Raw genomic sequence first — 20,282 nt, 5'->3', positions numbered from 1 at the left:
TGTTATCAGCCTGCGTTGCCCTCTCCACTGGTTTTGACATCTCTGCTCACAGCAGTGATGTGTGCGGGCAGAGCCTGAGAAGAGGCCAGGGCCATGTCGCAGTGAGAACTTGGTCCTTACGGGTTTGGCGCTGGTCTGTCTTGGGCTCGTTCAAAGCTCTTCCGGCGCTTGGAGGCCTGCTCTTCGTTCCTGGCGTGGCCGCCTTGGAGCCTGGCTCTGGTAGCCGTGATCTCAGTTTATCCAAACACGTGTTTCCAGCAGCGGCCCTGGTACCCAGGACCCTCTGCTCCTGGAGGCCCCGCGTGGGGCTGGGCGGCCCGCTCGGGTCCAGCCCCCTCTCCTCACTCGGCGCCAGGGTCGCAATGGCCGGAGCCGTCGGGTGGGGGGTGTGCTGGGGGCCCCTCCCCCTGCAGCTTTTGCCCGCGGCTCTCTCAGATGTTTCCAGAAGTCTGGGCGGAGCAGCGCAGCCTCTGGTGACCCAGTCAGTGTGGCCACTGAGGCCAGCCTGGCAGGGGCGTGGGGGGGGGGGGGGCGCTGGGGGTTGGACGGGACGTCAGGAGCAGCGGAGACGGTGCGACCTCTGTGGCCACGTGCGTGCAGATGGCGCCGTGTCCGGCTGGCTCTCCCGCCTGCTGCATTGCCGGGGCCGCGCACCCCAAGTCCGCGTGGCTGCTTCCGCGGAGCCCCCGGGACCGCGGGGCCTGGACAGCGGCAGCACTCTCACCCGCCCGTGCCCAGGATGGAGGACTTGGAGGGCGCCCCGTGCTCCCCACCGTGCCGTCCCCACAAGCCGACCCCGGGGACGCCCCCAGCCTCGCTGGTGTGTGTTGTTTTATAGGAGCCGCGCGGGCCCCTGGCTGACTGTCCAACTCGCTGGCTGAGCTCTGGCCTCACGTTTGCATTTCTCTGTCTGCACCGCGGCGTCTGCACAGCTGCCGCGGGCTCCTGAGTTCTGCTCCTGTCCCTCTCGCTGCGTGTGTGGGACCCGGGACCCCTCGCCGGCTCGGCACCCCCATCCCCGCAGCGCTGTGAACTCACGCTTGGGTCGCCTGTTTCCGTGGTGCCCGGTGCTGCGCGACCTGCCCGCCGGTCTCCCCGGAGCCCGCGGTGTCTGGTCCCCCCCGGGCTGGGCCCTCCATCCAGCCGCTGAGTCGGTCCAGCACCTGCCGGTCCCGGGCTCCCTGAGCCCCAGCTCCTGCCCAGCGCAGCGCCCTCTTGATGGTGCTAAGGAGTGCGGTCCAGTCCCTGTCCACGGATCACACTTCCTTGGTTCTGGGGGACGAAGGATGACTGTCCCCTCCTTCCCAACCCTGGCGGCACTGATCGGGGCCTGAGCCGGCCTTCAAGCCCCCTTTCCTTTCCCGCCTTCTGTCTCTTCGCTCCGCCTCCCGCCCCTCGTCCAGAGGGTGAGGCCGGCCTCTCCAGGGCAGAAGGGCTCCGTTTCCCCCCCGGCCCCCCGCCCCCTGGCTGCGCGTGAGGAGGGGTGAGGGGCCTGGGCCTCGCGTGTTCTCGGCTGGTCCCACCGCCGGCTGCAGGTTGCTCACAGCAGCCGAGCCGCATGCATGTGGCCGGCTGCTTTCCAGCCCAAAGCGTTTCGCGAATTTCCCCTCCGTTCTAGCCCCTCCTTGTAGGTCGATGTCTTTTTTAAAACCTCTCTATAGTTGGGACTTGGGGAGGGAGCAAAAGTAGCTACTTGTGTTAAACACGCTTCTGTGAGTGTGTTTTTATTGAAATCTTTTTGCTGTTTCTGTCCCCCAAATCCACATGTTGTTCCTGGCAGCCAGCCGGCCCCAGGGAAACCGCAGGCTGGAGCGCACATCCCCCCTCCCGCCAGCACCCCAGTCCCGCTCCCCAAAGGCAGCGTCGCTGTTTCTGCTTCTGGGTCCTGCGGTGGTTCCTCCCCTCAGCGGGGATACTGTGTCCGTCTGTTTGCTGCTGAGTACCTGCCGAGAACGCGGGTTTTCGCTCACCACCCAGGTTTTAGGTGGCAGAGGGCCTGGGACTGCGTCTTGACCTCTTCACGCGGGGCACGGGCGCCCACACGGCTCTCCTGCAGGCGGATGTGCTGTTGGTGGTAGTCGGCGCCCCGGGGGCTCAGGACCCTCATTTCTGACTCCTGTCCTTCGTGTGGGGTGACTCTCGGGGTGTCCAGCTCAGCAACGGGACCCCACAGACTTCAGGCAGCTTTGGGGAATTTTTATCTTCCCCACCAAGATGGGGAACTAAGGATCGTCGCTGAGGGTATTGTGTGCTAAAGACCAAAGACCTTTTCAGCCAACCCCGGAAGGCGGTGCTGGCATCCCCTGAAGGCAGATGAGCTTGTCCGGGGCTTCCCTGGAGCCCTCCCCCCAGCCTGCGTGCGGGCTCCGTCCATCTGTCCGTGCCCTGAAGCCCGGCCTCGCTTCTGCCGCCCCCAGGTCTGCCTGAAGTACTACGAGCACGAATTCGTGGAGCTGGCCTGCCAGTGCCCGGCCGTGGTCTGCTGCCGCTGCGCGCCCACGCAGAAGGCGCACATCGTCAAGCTGCTACAGCAGCACACGGGCAGACGCACGTGCGCCATCGGTGAGCGTGGGCGTCCGGGGAGCCGGGGTCCTGAAATGAAACGCGCGGGGACGTGCGCCCGTCTCCCTCCTGCCCGCCCGGTGGATGCCCCCTGTCTTCCTGGGTGTTGAAACCCCGTCTGCCGGTTGGCGAGGAAAGCCGGCCCCTCGCAGGTTCCCACTTCACGTCCGCGTTCCGTGCTTCCAGGTGACGGAGGGAACGACGTGAGCATGATCCAGGCGGCGGACTGCGGGATCGGGATCGAGGGGAAGGTGCGTCTGTCCGTCGTCCCCGCCAGGCCCCTGGTCAGCCCGCTCACACGCGTGGCCGGGGGCTGGGGGGAGGCGGACCCACGCTCTGAGGGAGCAGCTCCATGAGGGCACGTAGAGGACAGGCACGTCCTGCCGGGACTCGGGCACCTTCCTGGTCCCCGAGCTGTGCGGGGCTGCACCTGGGCCGCTCCCCGGATCCCCGCAACCCTCTCTCAGCCCCACACACACGGCCCGCGCTCGGATGTCCGGGTCTCCCGGCCGGTCGGGAGCTGTGGTCTGCCTCCCGTGCTCACGTGAAAACACCCAGAGAGACCTGGACACAGGCTGGACCCCGGGCCCCTCTGCTTCGTGAATCAGGCCGCAGTGCTGAACCCGCAGCCGCTCGGCGGGGTGGCAGGTCCAGAGAACTGTCTTGAAGGTGCCCCGGTCCCTGCTCAGTTTCTGTGACACCGTCGGTGCCAGGCCGGGTCCTCCCAGGGTGCTGGCGGGCGGCTCCCGGGGCGGGGCCCGCGCTGTGCCCCTGTCCGGCCCTTAGCCCGGCCCGTCTGCCTTGGTCGCAGGAGGGCCGGCAGGCCTCGCTGGCGGCCGACTTCTCCGTCTCGCAGTTCAAGCACATCGGCCGCCTGCTCGTGGTGCACGGGCGCAGCAGCTACAAGCGGTCGGCGGCGCTCAGCCAATTTGTTATGCACCGCGGCCTCATCATCTCCACCATGCAGGTGCGGCGTCCGGAGCGGCCGTGCGGGGGCGCCTGGTGCCTTGCGGCCTGCGCGCATATTGGCCGACCGTGAGTAACGGGCGCTGCTCTCCTCCCTCCAGGCCGTGTTTTCCTCCGTCTTCTACTTCGCGTCCGTCCCTCTGTACCAGGGATTCCTCATGGTGGGGTAAGTGGGCCCGTCACGCGCAGACGTGGCAGCGGCACGTCGGGAGGGCTTGTAGCCCGGGAGCACGTGCAGGGGTCTGCTTGCGTGGCTCCCACACACTCAGCCTGAGGACGAATCCACTGGTGTACGGAGCCACGAAGTGGGGCAGCCAGAGGCAGCACGTGTCCGCTTATCCCTCCTACGACCCTGCTGTTACGGTTCTCATGGAATTTCTGTTTACACGGGGCAGCGCACCTGGGTCGGGAACTGTGTCGGAGCCGGGACTTTCTCCAGCCCTCGGCGGCGGCATGGTGGGGTGGGGGGTGGGGGGTGACTGGGTCACTCCCAGGCTGGGGAGCCCCTTCCTGAAGCCTGCGCCCTCCTGGCTGGACACGGTTGATCCTGACGGCGGCGTGAAGTTGGCAGCAGAGACCTCGAGAACGGGTGGTGCTGGCACGGGACCTCACATTCCGGGACGGACTCCGTCAGGCCTCCCGCGGTAACGAAGCTCATCCTCAGGGCGCCCGCCCGGCAGCTGGGAAGCCCGTCCGCAGAGCGGCGGCCCGGGGCCCGTGGCGAAGGCTGTGCTCGTTGCGCTGCCAGGGCTACAAAGCGGGAGGCCTGTGTCAGACAAGAGTAGACCGGAGTTTCCTCCCCTCACCCCTCGTGACCGCGCCAGCAGGTAAAGTCAGCGTGGCGGCCGCTGTGCAATGAACAACCCGCGCGGCTGCTCTCCTCTGCGAAGCCCCTCAGCCGCGGGCCGGGCCCCTCCACCGCGTGGTGAGGGCGACGGTGGTTAGCACACGTGTCCCGGCGCCGTCCTGTCCCCCCGCACCCCTAGGACACGGGTCTCCCGGCCTCAGCGTCTTCCCAGGTCGGCGGAGGACAAGCCAGCGGGTTATCGCACCCCGTGGAGCCCGGTTCAAGGGCACGGTTACGTGCGTGTCACCTGGCGGCTCCCTGAACCCCGAGAATCCCGGGGATTTCAGCGAGAGGCATCGGGGGCATCAGGGGCGCAACGTGGGCTGATTTCAGGGCGAAGCTGTGCGGGCGAGGTCCCGTCGCGAGTGACGGGGCTCCCTCGGCCTCCCGTCCTATGTCCTGGCCTCCTCCCCCCCGGGCCAAGGGCGTCCGCCGCCTCCGCACACCCGTGTCTCCAGAGTGGACGTCAGAGCGAACTGGGGACCTGGTGGGACCAGCTCTGGGGGCGCAGGGCAGGCGGGAGGGGAGGTGGGAGTCTGGCGAGGGGTGGGCCGAGCCTGGGGTGTGGGCGCAGGAGAGCTTTTCAGGAAGAGGGAGCCCTGGGGCGGGCGCTTGTGCCCCGAAGAGGACAGGGCACTAAGCTCGGCAGCGGGGGGCTGGGGCAGTGGCGGCGGTGTGAGGTGAAGGTGCCACTCTCCTGCCACGTGGACGCATCCCTGAACGCCCGGCTTGCCGCCCAGGAGCCGCAGGGGCTGGATCCCGGTCCCCCTCGCCCCGGGTCTCCATCGTTTCTCCCCTCCTCCCCTGGCTCCTGTGTGGCTTGAGCTGTTGAACAGGTTAGGTTCTTGTGGCAATTAGAGCCTATCCTTCCCCACGGAACTCATGCGGACCCTGCCCAGGTCCCTGGAGGCTGAGGGGAAGCACTGCCCCTCCCGCGTCCCCAGGCCCAGGTCAGGATAAAGGCTTCACTGCGACTGGCTGTGGGGCTGGGCCTTGCGCCTGTTCAGGCAGCCTGCCCATAATCGCAGCAGGAGTTCCTAGAGTCCTTCAAAGAGAGGGAAAAGCCTAAAGGTACAGAAAGCTACAAATTTTTTTACATTTTTCCGTTGCTTGCTTAAGTCTTTGCAATAATTATCACATTAATTCCTCTGAACAGCACAGAATTTGCACAGTAATGCTGGTTATGCCTTGAGTTTGTCCAGTGCATTTCTTCCTTGGAGGCCAAAGGAAAAGCATAACCATTCTCACTTTCCGTTTTTCTAAGTATGGATTTGAAAGTTTAAAAGGAAGTTTTAAGGGGCAGAGGTGACTACTCCCTAGATAAGAACTGCCTAAGTTCATGGAATTACAACCCTAGGCCTGATTTCGCTTCCCGTCTGCAGCCTGAGCCCTGTCGGCACAAGCACGCATTATTTTTAAAGCTCCTATTTATTATCAGGCTTCACTGAAAGTTTTATTTAAAGTTTCTCTGCATGTCCATCACTTAAACGAGGCGCCTGTAATTCTCTGAAGCGGTAGTCCCTTGGATTTGGCAGGAATGGAGGGAGATGCTTCTGAGTTAAGCTTCTTCAAAAATAAATAATAAAATAGTTTTGCCCTCACCTAGAAAACAAATATAAAGAACTGGGCGGGAAGCAATGTGGTGTTTTTATCAAATAAAATCTAACCAGACCAAACTGCTGACCTTCCATGATGGAATAACTGGCTCTAGAAACTACAGGACAGTTGATAGAATTCCGTTCCACCTATGTACGGTTTTTATCCGAGTTCATTTCATTAGCTTTCTAGGGACTGGTGACCCAGGTGAGGCCCACCCGCACTGCTGGTTACTTCATGGAAGGAAGCTCGTGCCGAGGCCGCCCCGGTTCCCCCTGGAGCCCACCAGGCGGCACCTGGCCCACTCCCCTCACTTAGCCTTCGGTTGCGTCTGCCCACATACCTGAGGTCCTGGGAGGGGCTGTGCCCTACCTCCACACGCCTCCCTCGGCAGGTCCTCTGGGGAAGCACCGTGCATCCTGGCCCCACTTAGCGTTCACGGGCGTCAGCACATCCAGGGTTCTGTGAGACCCGCTCCACATGGTCGAGCCAAACCCCTCCTGTGCCCGACAGCTGCCGACGTCCCGTGTTCAGGCAGCATCCTTGGAGACACGCAGGTCTGCTCTAGCTGAGGTGTCCCTCTCGTGATGGCCACAGCTCCCAGGAGGCACCCCCGGGCCATCACAGGTATGCATCCTCGCAGGGGATTTCAGTGGGGAGCCTGAGGATGCGCGTGGGTAAACTACCAGATGCCGTCTTCACAGGGTGCCAGGAGGGCACGTGACATCTGAGGAAGAGTCCTGAGCTGTAAGCAGGAGCCTGGGCGAGTGATTGAGGAGGGGGGCTCGCAGCCCGTCACCGAGGGGCACCACGGAGCGACAGGAAATGCCCTGTCCTCCCAGCCCACGCGACTGGAAGACAGGCTGAGGTACAGGGAAAAGCTGTTTTCGGACCGTGGACACCAGGCAGCAGGCACTGAGGCCGGAGACAAGGGAAGCTGGCAGAATTCACAGCTGGAAATCCCTGGAACCTTGGGGGTAAAGATTCCTTAGGCACAAAATGCGTGAACTGTCACAGGAGAAATTGACAAGATGGACTCCATCAAAATTAAGTCTTCGCTCCTCTAAAGACAATATTAATCAAATGAAAAGGCAGGCTGGGAAACCTATATCTGATAAGAGCTCTGTACCCAGAATGTTTCATGATCTCCAAACAACTCAGTTTTTTAAGAAAAGGCTAAAGATTTGAACGTACATCACAAAAGAAGATGAAAGAATAGCCAATAAGCACACGAAAATATATTAACATCATTGGTTACAGGAAATGGAAATTTTAACCCCACCTAGAGGCCAAGTTAAGACAGACCGCGCTAAGTGTCAGCAGGAAGCTGGGGCTCCCGGGACTTACAGCTCCTGGCCGGAGTGCACAATGTTTGAAATGAGCCCGGAAGACAAGTTGGTCGGTTTTTCATACGATTAAGCATATGGCCCAGCAACCCTCCCCTCCGAAGCCTGCTCCTCCTTTATTTGCGGTGAGATCCACCGCGCCATGTCTCTACTGCCCCGGGGGGGGGGGGGGGGGGGGGTCGGGCGGGGTGGGGGGAGCCAGAGAAGCAGCAGACGCCAGGTCCCTGTGGTCCGCGGCCCAGCCTGGGGGCTGATGGGGGGATGGGGGTCTGCGCTAGGACCCTGGAGGAAGCCACCCAGTCACGTGCTGGAAACTGCCCTCAGCAGAATCAGCTGATAAAAGGGGTGGTGATGATGTTTGTGATTTGGTTGTAAAGCCGGAGGAGTTTCTGGCACAATAACAAGGGTTCTTATCGACGGTCTTTAAGAAAATAGAGGCTCCTCGGACCCGCGCTGTGACACTCGTGAATCCCGGTGCAGGAGGGTCACCGGGCCGGGCGCATGTGCAGCTTGGTCCTCCTCGTGCGTCGGCTGGCTCCGGGGGATGTGGGCCGGGTTCTGCCTGGGTTCCTTGGCCCTTTCAGCCCCCTGAGTCCTAAGGGGACTAACAACAGCAACTACCTGAGTCCTAAGGGGACTAACAACAGCAACTAGAGATTTAGAGGAAAGTAAAGAGCATGTACTTGTTGACCTGACGCAGAAGTGAGAGGTTGAACCTGTAGGTAGAGAAGCGAGCCATCAAAGTGCAGGCTGACACTGGACAGCAGACGGGAGACTTGAGCAGGGCACTTGGGGACGGCAGACGGGCCCGTGACAAGGCGGTTAGTGTCATCAACCACCAGGAAATGCATATTTTAACCACAGTGAGCTGCCCCTCCACGCCTGTCAGAATGGCTGAAACACCTGTGACAGCAGCAGATTATGGCGAGGATTCAGCACCCGGATCCCTCGTGCGTGCTGGCAGGGATGTGAACTGGTGCAGCCGCCCTGGAAGGCAGCTTGGCAGTCTCTTATAAAACTAAACATGCAGCTGCCCTATGACCCAGTGCCTGAACTTGTGGACATAGGATCCCAGGTGGCACCCGTGTCTCAAATAAGTGCAACTTTTACAAAAAACCTGGGCAGTGGATGTTTATAGCAGCTTTATTTGTAATAACCAGACACTGGGAATGACCCAGATGCACCTCAGAGAATGTCTGGGGTGCAGAGCTGCTCTGTCCACAACCACGAACGCTCCTCAGCCACCAGAGGACGGCCTGTCGTATGGCCACACCTGGGTGACCCTCCAGGGACTGGGGCTGAACGAGAAGCCGAGCCCCAGGCTCACCTGCTGTGTGGTGCGTGCGTGTCACCTTGAAGTGACAAAAGTTATAAGATGGAGGACAGTTGCCAGGGGTTCAGAGGGGCTGGGAGAGAAGCAGGCTTCAGGGGGCCCTGGTGGGCTTGGGTGCCGCGTCTGGACCATGTCAGTGTCGGCGTCCCGCTGGAGATCGGCTGCAGTGTTGGAGATGCTGCCTCTGGGGAAAGCTGGTTGAAGGTCCCCGTGGTCTCTGTGTTACTTTTGGTAACTGTGCTCACCTCTGCAGTGATCTCAAAATAAAAGCTTTAATTAAAAAAGGATCCTGCTGCCTGTCCGCATTTGTGGCTTGTAGACCTTGCTCCTGTACTGTGGGTAAGTATTCAGTTTTAGGACAAGTCGTGCTTGGTTGCCAACTTGTTTTTGTCTGCTTAGGGTTTGACCTTGGCCTCTGGTTCAGAGGTGTGCTCCTGGTGGTGCTGGGTCCCCCGTGTAACCTCCCTGCTCTCCTCCAGGTATGCGACGGTCTACACCATGTTCCCTGTCTTCTCCCTGGTGCTGGACCAAGACGTGAAGCCCGAGATGGCAATGCTGTACCCAGAGCTGTACAAAGACCTCACCAAGGTGCGGCCTCAGTTAGGCATCAAAGGGGAAAACGGCGTTTGCTCGAATGTTTGCAGTGCAGCTGTGATACCACGCGTCGAATTATAATTGCGAAGGGTGCTCATAACCGTTTGTGGAGCTTCTGTGGATTTAGAACCGTGGCTGAGGGCTCCCTCTTTCTGGGTGAAGGGTGCTTTGAGCGGGGGCTCCCGGTCAGCACTGCGCAGTGGGTGGGGCCGGCTCCCGGCCCACCTGGAGCGGCCCGGCGTTCGAGCCGGTAGGAACCTGGAGCCCTGGGCGGAGCGCCTCTGAATGCCCACATCTCCTCCGGCCATGGGCTTCAGAATTTTGTCTGAAAGGGACCTACAGTATGTTTCCATCCCTGAGACCCGCGTGCTGTTGTCACAGTGACGCTACTGAGGTAGAAGTCCACTTCCCCGAGCTGCGCAGGCTTCATTCACGCAGCCCAGAACTGCTCTGGGACAGTTAAACATTCCTGAAAGAAGTTTTAAATTTATCATGTTTTTTTATGAAAACATATCTCTGTAGCATAGAAAACATGCTCCACTGGGTGGAGGACATGCCCAGCTCCCCACACACAAACCCTGGTGACCTCAGAACCTTCCAACACTGACTGACATATATACACTAATATGTATAAAGTAGATAACTAGTAAGAACCTGCTGTATAAAAAATAATGTAATTTAAAAAAAAAAGAACCTTCCAACACTGAGAACAAAGTCCACGGACCCCCAATTAAATTCAGGTTTACAGTTGATAACCTGAAGTCACCGACTGATTTTTAAAGCTGTAGCCGAATGTTGTAACGGAGAAAGAATCAGATCAGGCATTAACAGGTAGACTCGCCCAGCTAACCTCTAACCGGTCCCAGTGGTGTTGGGTAAGTCACGTAAGTCTTTGGATTTGATGGTGTTATTGTAAGAATTTGATGAGATTAAGATTTTTAAAAATTTTATTTATTTATTTTGGCTGTGTTGGGTCTTCGTTGCTGCGCACGGGCTTTCTCTAGTTGCAGCGAGTGGGAGCTCCTCTTCATTGCTGCACATGGGCTTCTCATTGCGGTGGCTTCTCTTGTTGTGGAGCGTGGGCTCTAGGCGCATGGGCTTCAGTAGTTGTGGCACGTGGGCTCAGCAGTTGTGGCACGTGGGCTCAGTAGTTGTAGCTTGTGGGCTCTGGAGCACAGGCTCAGTAGTTGTGGTGCACGGGCTTAGTTGCTCCGTGGCATGTGGGATCTTCCCAGACCAGGATTGAACCCGTATCCCCTGCCTTGGCAGGTGGATGCTTGACCACTGCGCCATCAAGGAAATCTGAGATTAAGACTTTTTAAATCCATTGAAAAAAATAGAAAATGCATGTATTACTTCTATAATCAGGGCAAAAATAAAGCTAGCTCAACAGTATAGTATAAAATAAGATAAAATAGCAAACATTATATTTCATATTTTGTTTGATAATAAGACACAGATGTGAGACATATATAAAGCATTATTATCGTGATAAAAATATCCTTGTGAATATTCCAAGTAGAAGAAGATCTTTCTGGTTTAATACCCTAAGATGGTGAAACCATCATGATTCAGTGAATCAGAATAGGCTCAAAGATCCACAAACTACAGGAGGCTGTGGCGAATAGTTATAATTTTAGTAGATTGTGTGTTTCCTGATTTCCAGTGGCTCCAGAAATGTTTCCCTAAATGCCGCCTCACAGATATGAAGGGGAAGCCAGCTTTTTATGAACATCAGTGGAGGGGCTCGGTGGATGCTCAGGGTTAAGGTCACTGCAGGTGAGGCCAGGTGACGCTGCCAGACCGTCAAGGTGGGAGGACTTCCTAGCAGGACTTCAGTGTCCCCACCAGTGAGGGGACACGCCGCTTTCACCGTTGCCCACCAGAACCTTCTTTGTGGGTTGCCACGTTACTCTAGTGATAAAAGCAGGCTCCCGGGGTCACAGGTGTCCGGCGCTGAGTCCCAGCTCCCCTCTGACTGTAGCCGCGAGGTGGTGAATCCACACCATCAGCTGATACATTTGAACTTGAGGGGATGTTAGGAAACCACGTCCAATTCCAAGTAAGTTGGGTCTCGTTAAGGGTGCTGGCTTTCCATTCTTGTTAGGATGGCCAACAGTTAGAATATTTCAGTATCCTAGAGTCAGGACCGTACTCCTGATCTTTCAAGTATATATTCCTTTAAAATTGCATGCACCCGAAATGCTTTGACAGTAAAGTAGCACTAAGGCACTCAGCCAGTTAACTTGATAAGAAGTGAGTCTTTTTCTTATTGAAGCTAGAGGAACATTCTGGAGCTTGACATTGCTTCTGAGCCCAGCACTTTGCACCCGCTGGGGACAGGCAGTCTGTCCGAGTCCATCACTGTGGGTGGCACGGTTGAGGGTCCCGTGCCGGGCACTTGTAAAGACCTAGAAGGCTCTGCTCCTGGTCTCCACAAGCCTTCAGTTGGGAAAAGGAAACATGAATTCGGGGTAAATTAAATGATGGCTGGACAGTAGCAGAAAACAAGCCATGGGCTGGAATGTAAGTTACTGTCCAACAGATGATTTATCTTGTAAGTTCTGAGCAGAAATCTCAGGTCCCAGTAAATTCATTAAATACCACAGAGGTAATCAAGGGAAGCAGCGTGCACATCCCTTGTAAAACAGAAAGGAAAGAACTCTACTTCGAAATAAAATATCCTGGTTTTATACTTATTTCCTAGCCAGTCTTTTTTTTTTTTTTTTTTTTGCGGTACACGGGCCTCTCACTGTTGTGGCCTCTCCTGTTGCGGAGCACAGGCTCCGGACGCGCAGGCTCAGCGGCCATGGCTCACGGGCCCAGCCGCTCCGCGGCACGTGGGATCTTCCCGGACCGGGGCACAAACCCGTGTCCCCTGCATCGACAGGCGGACTCTCAACCACTGCGCCACCAGGGAAGCCCCATAGCCAGTCTTTTTATGCTAAGAGTATAAATGCCCCAAGCATCACCAATCTGACTTAGGGTTCTAAGGAGATTAGGCGATCCTGAATGTAAACATTTGTTCTCTGCTGTGTCTCCAGGGCCTAAATCTGGACACAGTGTCTGTTCCGTAATTGGCGAATGAACGAGGGAAGGAATGAATCAGTTAAACAAAGAGGCAACATTTCCTTCCTCTTCCTAAAACCACATAGTTCTCATTCCTTACAGAAAAGGATGTATTTGTAACGATGTTTGGGTCACGTTCTGCTTTGAGCTGTTAAGCTTTACTCATGGTGAGTGCAGTCACTTCTGATTTTCTGGTGCTGCCAGTTAGAGGGGAAACGTGTACTCATCCCTCTCCTAACCCTACAGATGACTTTCTTTGTCCTGAATGGTCTGTGGCCTCTTATGAAAAACCACCTGAGCCTGAGCCCTGGGGTCAGGACTTAGGTGACCCGTGGTCAGCTGAGCCAGCCCGTGTGCTCCTGAGATAGTTCAGTCTCGCAGCCGTGAGCTCAGTTACCGAGTCACAGTGTTATATTCGTGATAAATTAAACTACTCACTACAGAGACACCTGAGTTATGGTGGCACTGACTGTCAAGACATCATAGGTGATGTACAGTCCTTCCTAAAAGCCCTTGAAACCATTAGACGTTGAACTATTAGGACTACGTCACTGTTTTCATTTTCTGTTGAATAGTCTGAAAATGGTTTTAGCTTTTGAAATGTGTATTTGTATCCTTGTATGATTTTAAAGATAATAGTGATAAGGAAAGGAAATTCAGGGTATAGAAATTAAAAAGGAAGAAATAAAAATATCTGTTTGCAGATGCCAGAATCGTCTATGTAGAAAATCCCAAATAATCCACAAAAAAACCCTCCTAGACTAGTAAGTTTAGTAAGGTTGCAGGATACAAGGAAAAAATATTTTTAATTATTTCTAATTCTGTATAGTAGCAATGAACAATTGAGATCTGAAAACAATTTTAAACACTGTTTATAACAGCATAAAATAGTGAAATACTTCGGTATAACTAACAGAATATGTGCAGGATCTCCATGCTGAGAATTGTAAGACTGGCTGAAAGAAATCCTAGAAAGGAACAAATGAATGTTCGTGGATTGGAAGTATCAGTGTTGTTGAATATTGACAACTGATTCTAAAGTTTATATGGAAAAGCAGAGGAGCGAGAATTACCAAAACAAATTTGAAAAAGAAGAACAAAGTTGGAAGACTCCCAGTACCAGGTTTTTATCACTGGCAAAGGATAGACACACAGGTTAGAGGGTAGAACAGAGAGCCCAGAACTACAGCCACGCATGTCAGCCGGTCTTTGACCAATGTGAAGGGAAATCCAGTGGACGACGGTCGTCTTCTCAACAGACAGTGTCAGGAGAGCTGGTCACCCTCGGTCCACACCTCAGGTCTTACACAGAAGTTCACTCACAGTGGGTCATAGACCTAAATGTAAAATGTAAAACGATAGACCTTCTAGGAGAAAGTACAGAAGGAAATGTGCGTGACCGGCGTTAGGCAAAGAGCTTTTAGATACGAGGTCGTAAAGGAAAAAATTGATAAATTGGACTTCATCATAATTAGACTTTTTTTCTGTGAATGACACTGTTAAGAAAATGGAAAACAAACCACAGACTGGTAGAAAATATTTGCAAATTGCACTTTTGATAAAGGACTTGTATCCAGCATATATAAAGAGCTGTCAAAACTCAAAAAGAAAACGACCCAAGTTTTTAAATGGGCAAAAGACCTGAATTGACACCACACCAAAGATGATGATGTACAGACGGCAACTAATCACTTTTATGAAAAAACGCTCAACATCATTTTTCATTGGGGCATTGCAAATTAAAATCAGATACCACCGCAATCTGTTAGAGTGGCAAAAATGTAAAACCGACACCACCAAATGCTGGCAGGGATGCTCAGCCGTGCTGGTGGGAATGCAGGCTGGTGCGGCTGCCCTGGAAGACAGCTTGGCGGTTTCCCGTAAAGGTAAACATACACTTATCACGTGACGCAGCAATCCTGCCCCTAGGTGTTTACTCAAGAGAAATGAAGAGGTACGTTCACACAAAATCACGTGCAGAAAAGTTGATGGTGGCTTTGTCGTAATTACCGAAAACTGAAACGACCGGCTACCCTTCCCCCCGTGAGGGTGCAGCCGCACAGTGGGATCGTGTCCGTGACGGGAGGAAACCCGTCCGTTCAGCAGCGCAGACGACTCTCAGATGCATTTTGCTGCAAGAAGAAGCCAGGCTCAAAAGGGAGTGTGACCCCAGTGATCTGCCGCTCTGGGAAATGCACAGCTTTAGGGAAAGAGGACAGATGGGCGGCCACCCGAGGTTTGCGGTGGGAGGGCGTGACTGGAAGGGGGCAGCGCGGGAGCTTCGGGGTGAGGGACTCTTGTGTCGCACTGTGGTGGGTGGAGACTGGACCTCTGCCAGCACAGAACCGTCCACCCAGGAGCTGGCATGTAGACTGGGACAAAGGGCTCCAACCGCAGGACACATGCGCCACAGAGCCACAGCGGGGGTTGCTGCCCTAAGAAGCCTCGGGGAGAGCGTCCATGAGTGCCTGCGGAGGGGGCTGGAGACAGACAGAGCCGCCGCCGGAGACAGGGCTCCCGCCACGGGACGCGGCATCGCAGGGCCCCTGCACTCGGCGAGTCGGCGGCGGCGTGTCTGCTGCAGGTACAGAGGCAGGATGGGGGCTGGTGCAGGTACGGACAGAGGCAGGAAGGAGGACCTGTGTGCACACATGCCAGGGTCTGTCCCCGAGCGCGGCTGTTTCCTTCCTTTAAAAAACAATATTGCGTGGGGCTTCCCTGGTGGCGCAGTGGTCGAGAGTCCGCCTGCCGATGCGGGGGACACGGGTTTGTGCCCCGGTCCGGGAAGATCCCACGTGCCGCGGAGCGGCTGGGCCCGTGAGCCATGGCCGCTGAGCCTTGGCGTCCGGAGCCTGTGCTCCGCAACGGGAGAGGCCACAGCAGTGGGAGGCCCGCGTACCACAAAAAAAAAAAAATTGCCTTTTAACAAACGATGACATGTTTGAAGGTTGCTCTCCACTCACGCGCAGTGAGGCCTCGGGCTCAGCCAGGACGTTCTCAGGTGGCCCCTCGGGACCAAGCTGCTGCAACCGTCTCTTTCAAAGGTGTCCGTGGACGCCGGGTGGACGGGATTCAGCCTCTGGGTGTCCTTGTGCTGGCGCCTGCCCCCGTCCCGTGTACGGTTGGTTCTTCCCTCGTGCCGTTTAGCATCACGTGCCGCCTCTTCCTGGCGGGGACGCCCCGCACCCCAGCAGAGCCTTGGTCTCCTCCGTCAGGCCTGGCTGCAGCGCGGCCTTCGGGAAGTCTCCAGCTGCGGTGCTTCCCCATCCACAAACGGAAACGACGTCTGTGGGCTGTGCCGGCGGGCGGGAGACGCAGGGGACGAGCGTGAGGGTCTGTGAGTCCCGCGCCGCGGCCTTGCCGGGCTTCGTCCCGACACCCTCATCCACAGGCCTCGGGGACGTGCGCTGCCTCGGCCAGCCCTTGGCAGGAACGGGCTGGGCGGCGACTTGTGACCCCACCTCCTTCTCGGACAGAAGCGTCTTCGGGAGTGTGGTCGGACAGACGCAGGCTGGGTTTTCAAGGTGGAGCTTGCTGAGCCAGAAACCCTTGTTTGTGCTGGGCTTGTTGATGTGGCATCTTTTCCAGAGAGGGCCTCGGGGCCTAACTTCTGACTTCAGGTGTGATAGACCATCCTTTGTCACGCAAGGAAACTAAGAGGTAGATATAGGAAGATTTGTTCCCAAGAAGTAAAGAAGAAATGAAGGGAAATTGTTTTTACTATGCAGAATAGTGCGTTTCAATGTTTGTTTTATACACGTCGACTCCTGGGTCACTAGGAAGCCTGGGAATGGAGAGCCGTGGCTTAAGGTCACCAGAGGTCAAACAGGAGACCGCTCACCCCTTTACCATGAGCTGAGCGGGGCGGGCGGCCCGGGTGCACGGGAGGAGGACGGTGGCTGCATCAGTACGTGGGTTGGGCTGGGGGCCTGGGGTCTTGACAAGTCACACAGCTACTTGAAAACGTGTGTTCTGCTCTGTTAACTAAGCTGCTCCACTGTCTACCCTAGGGAAGATCCTTATCCTGTAAGACCTTCCTCGTCTGGGTTTTAATCAGTATTTACCAAGGTAAGATGGACCCGCCTTCTCCTGCACTGAGGCTTTTTTGTTTTCTATGGGCAATATTGTTTTCACCTCCCAGTTAAGTTCCAAAAGCTTAACATTTCATCAGCAGTTGAATATTGCTTTCAGTTTATCTTGTGAATCGATACCCCAGCAGCTGGTCCCGCAGGCCTCTTCACAACGCAGCGGGGGTTGGCGTTTTTACTGGTGCAGGTCACCTAAAAACTGACCTGTTTTTAAATAAAAGACAATCCAGAAAAATTTAATCAGCACTTACCACGCTGCCTACTCCCCACAATGGCTTTCTTTCTTGGCACGATAGCCGGACTTCGAGAAATATGAATTAGGAAGTCCGAAGTCACCAGCTGCCCCCTGCTTGGTGTCCCAGACAAATGGGAACCTGTGGGAGTGGTTAGCAGACGGCCCTGGAAGGCGGCAGCCAGCGCGCAGTTGCTAACCGGCGTGCAGGCACGGCTCCCCCCGACACTCTGCCAGAGTCCACATCTCACTTTGTCCCGGTCCAGAGTTTACACGGATCACTGGGTGCGGGTGTGCGCAGCCCGTGTCTGTCAGTGTCGGCAGCTCTCGCCCCTCATACAGTAACGGAGCTGCCGACCCGAGTAGGAAGGTCGTCGCGTCCAAAGCCACACCGCCCACCCTGGCTGTTTTCCAGGCGGCATCCTCATGTTCGGGGCCCTGGTGCTTTTCGAGTCCGAGTTTGTGCACGTGGTGGCCATCTCCTTCACGGCCCTCGTCCTCACGGAGCTTCTGATGGTGGCCCTGACCGTCCGGACGTGGCACTGGCTGATGGCGGTCGCGGAGCTGCTCAGCCTTGGCTGCTACGTGGCCTCGCTCGCTTTTCTAAATCAATATTTTGGTAAGTTGCTTTAGACTTCTTTTCTGAATAGCTGTCTCTTCCTGGTTTTTAAACGCTTTCTTTGTTGCCTCTAATACGTTATCTTAGATTGCAGATCGTAATAAAACCCACATCAGACAGCTTCACAACACAGAGCTTATTTCTGTGGAAAGATTAAACCCCTTGCAACAATACGTGAAGTCGTGCCGAGTTCTCCCCACAAGAGCTGTATTGTTTGTCCCTTTTCCTGACGGAGGCCGCTGAGGCTGCAGGGAAGAGGGCTTCCAGGATGGGGCCTGGCGCCGCCCGCCCTCCTCCCCCAGAGCCACGGGGCCCAGCTGCCTCGGTCCCGAGCGGCGTCAGAACCTGGAGGCGGCACGTGGCCCAGGTCGCTGCGCCCCTGCCCCCTTCTCGCCCGCCCCTGTTACCAGCAGGGCCCTGAGGAGGGGGACTGCTTGCTGGGTGTGAGCGCTGGCTGGAGTGGGAGGGAGGGTGGGTCTGGGGGGGAGGGGGGTCACCCGACGTGGCCCTGGGGGAGGGTTGAGCCGCTCTGGGTGCGTTCGCACGGCCGTCCCCAGTCCCTCTCCAAGACTCCCGCTTCCCGTCCACGGCCGGCGCACTGATCTCGCCCCACCTGACGTGCCTCGTCAAACCCAGCTCTTCACTCCCCACCGTCGGAAAGATGAGCGCCTCACATTTCTGTGAAGTGGAGGAGAGCAACGGACCATAAAGTTATTTTTGGTGAAAAGTGATGGTAACATCACTTTTCACGTATTGTGAAAACATCTCCATTCGTCACAGCAGAACTATAAATTACAAAGTGAATGTTTAGGCAAGTTTCAACAGCGAGAATTTATGAATTTTGTGCCTCTTCCATAAGTTTAATGTATTATAGATGGTAGAGAAGTAAAAAGAATTCCATCATAAAAGCAGAAGTTAGTTGAATTCCCATCCAAGTATCTACTCAGTGGTGAGTACGTACATAGGAAAACTGTTACAGATTCGTGTTTTTGCATTAAAAGAAACATTCACCAAAAACATAGCCATGGCACATAAGAAGTGGTTATTTTCAAATTACAATATTTTGGTTACTTTGTTTTGAGAATAGACGTTTGCTTTCCTGTGTGAACGCGAATTGACACTCTTGGACGGAGCGGTGTTGGCTTCTTCTCGGGCGTTGCCCTGGGCCCGCAGCTCCTTCTCCCAGCACGTGTGCACAGAGCACAAAGCAGAAGCTACAGCTGGGACACCAGCAGCAGGGCTGCCCGGGGACCCGTGTGAAGCAGGCACAGGCAGGGTGTCTCGTGGAGCCTTCTCGGGTCGTTGACGCTACCACATCCTTCAAGACTGCAGAAACTTAGCAGAACGCCGTCACTCCAGAGGCTCCACTGATAAAAGAGCCCCGCCTCCCCTCTTCGTGGCGTTTGCTGTGGGCTCCTCCCGCCTGGCGACAGCGCAGGAGGCCCTGGGCCCCATCGGGGTTCTGCGGCTCATAAGAGGGGACGGTGCTGGGCGTCCTGCGTCCCCCGATGAGCACCCGTGTCCGTCAGGCAACCGTGCGTCGTCCCCGCAACATTCTGCCGTGAATTTTTAGTGATTGGACCCCTGGAAAACACTTCCCGGGTTTTCTACAATGTGCTTAAACACAGCCTGGGACCCCGTGTGCCCTGCACGCAGGCCCGGGGTTTCCCTGCCCTTTTCTGGGCCTCAGCGGCCATGAGCCTACCAGGCTGCTTCGACCCACTTCCGACGACAGTCTCCGGGGATGGCTGTCCTAGGATCGGCCGCCTGTCGGGTTCTCACACGGCTCTTCACCCGCAAGGATTAGAACAGCCGTTAACCCTGGGAACACCAACCTGTGGTGGCAGGACCGAGGGGCACGGGAGGTGGGCTCACGGGGACAGCTCTGCCAGCGGCCTCAAGGCCCCGACGCCCAGGGTCGCCTGTCCTCAGGACGCCGAAGATGAGCCCGGACGGTCTGAGCCGGCCCCAGGCTGCCTCTGGACCGAGCCCACGGGCCGTGCAGCGCCTGTCCTGCGCAGCTGGTGCTTTGTGTCTCCTGTTAGAGGAGCCCCTGCCCGTGGCGTGCAGGGAAAGCAGTGCTGTAACCCAGACCCCGAGGCTCCACGAGGCCCGCCTTTGCGGCGCCCTGGGCGCCTCTGACACCCGTTCCCGGATTTCTCTCCCACAGATGTTCCCTTCATCATGACCATGACCTTCGTGTGGAAAGTGTCAGCGATCACGGTGGTCAGCTGTCTTCCTCTCTACATCCTGAAGTACTTGAAGCGGAAGCTGTCCCCTCCCAGCTACTCCAAGCTCTCCTCCTAGGGCCACGCACCTGCCACGGAAGGTTCCGGCACCTTCGGGCCCGTTTCCGTGATGCAGGGTGCGCGGCGGCGGCTGCCGAGAGAGGGCGTGAGGCAGGAAGGGCCCGGGAGGTGGCCAGGGTGGGGCTCCGCAGACAGTCGCGCCGAATCCGTGCCGCGGCCGGATTTCCTTTCCTTCCCTTTTTATTGTTTCTCCAAGTTTAATTTCCATGTCGAACCAGCTTGACCTTCTGTTAAAAACGCGGCCTAACGATTTCACTGCTACTGTAAAGCATCCATCTTTGTCTGCTGTTCTGAGAACTGAAACGAAAGGCCACTTCATGCTCGGCAGTTTCCTAACATTCAAATTCTTTCTTTGATGTTACAATATGGAAAGCCTCCCCGCTTAACCAGAATAAAGTCTCGATGCTATAAAGGCCCGTGTCTGTGCCACTCCCTCCCCGCCTGCCCCTCCCGCGGGCCACGCTGGTCCCGGCGGCGCCCGCGGCAGCCACGTGGCGCAGGACGGGGCATTTGCCCGTAAGTCCACGGCAGCAACTCAGGTACGTCCCGAGGCTCTGCTGTTAGTCAAGCCCGTTTCTGAGTTCCCATCCTTTCGACGTTTGTGAAGTCACGCAACTGCACACCTCGTTGTCGCCTGGCTCCGGCCGCCTGGGCCCCCCCCCCCGGCTGTGGGCGCAGTGCCTCGCTGATGCTGGGCTGGAAAAACGCTTCCCTGAACAGC

General features: G+C 56.5%; 1 protein-coding gene across 8 annotated transcripts in view; it reads left to right on the top strand.

Moving 5' to 3' along the window:
• The window catches only part of ATP9B (ATPase phospholipid transporting 9B (putative)), a 217,153-nt gene extending 197,179 nt beyond the window's left edge, over positions 1-19,974 (top strand). For 4 of the 8 annotated variants that reach the window (XM_032654353.1, XM_032654352.1, XM_032654356.1 and 1 more), the window contains 8 exons: positions 2,418-2,562; positions 2,749-2,813; positions 3,374-3,529; positions 3,630-3,694; positions 9,130-9,238; positions 16,324-16,381; positions 17,049-17,252; positions 19,423-19,970. In XM_032654353.1, coding sequence (XP_032510244.1) covers positions 2,418-2,562; positions 2,749-2,813; positions 3,374-3,529; positions 3,630-3,694; positions 9,130-9,238; positions 16,324-16,381; positions 17,049-17,252; positions 19,423-19,559 — 939 coding nt within the window. In that variant the 3' untranslated portion in view covers positions 19,560-19,970. Of the gene's footprint in view, positions 1-2,417; positions 2,563-2,748; positions 2,814-3,373; positions 3,530-3,629; positions 3,695-9,129; positions 9,239-16,323; positions 16,382-17,048; positions 17,253-19,422 lie in introns of all 8 variants that reach the window. The other 4 variants (XM_032654351.1, XM_032654354.1, XM_032654355.1 and 1 more) reach the window with 4 other exon arrangements.
• The last annotated feature ends 308 nt before the right edge of the window (positions 19,975-20,282 follow it).

The sequence above is a fragment of the Phocoena sinus genome, chromosome 14 (genome assembly GCF_008692025.1).
Source record: "Phocoena sinus isolate mPhoSin1 chromosome 14, mPhoSin1.pri, whole genome shotgun sequence".
NCBI lineage: Eukaryota > Metazoa > Chordata > Mammalia > Artiodactyla > Phocoenidae > Phocoena > Phocoena sinus.
The sequence above is the reverse complement of the archived record's forward strand: the minus strand, read 5'-3'. Positions and strand labels throughout refer to the sequence as shown.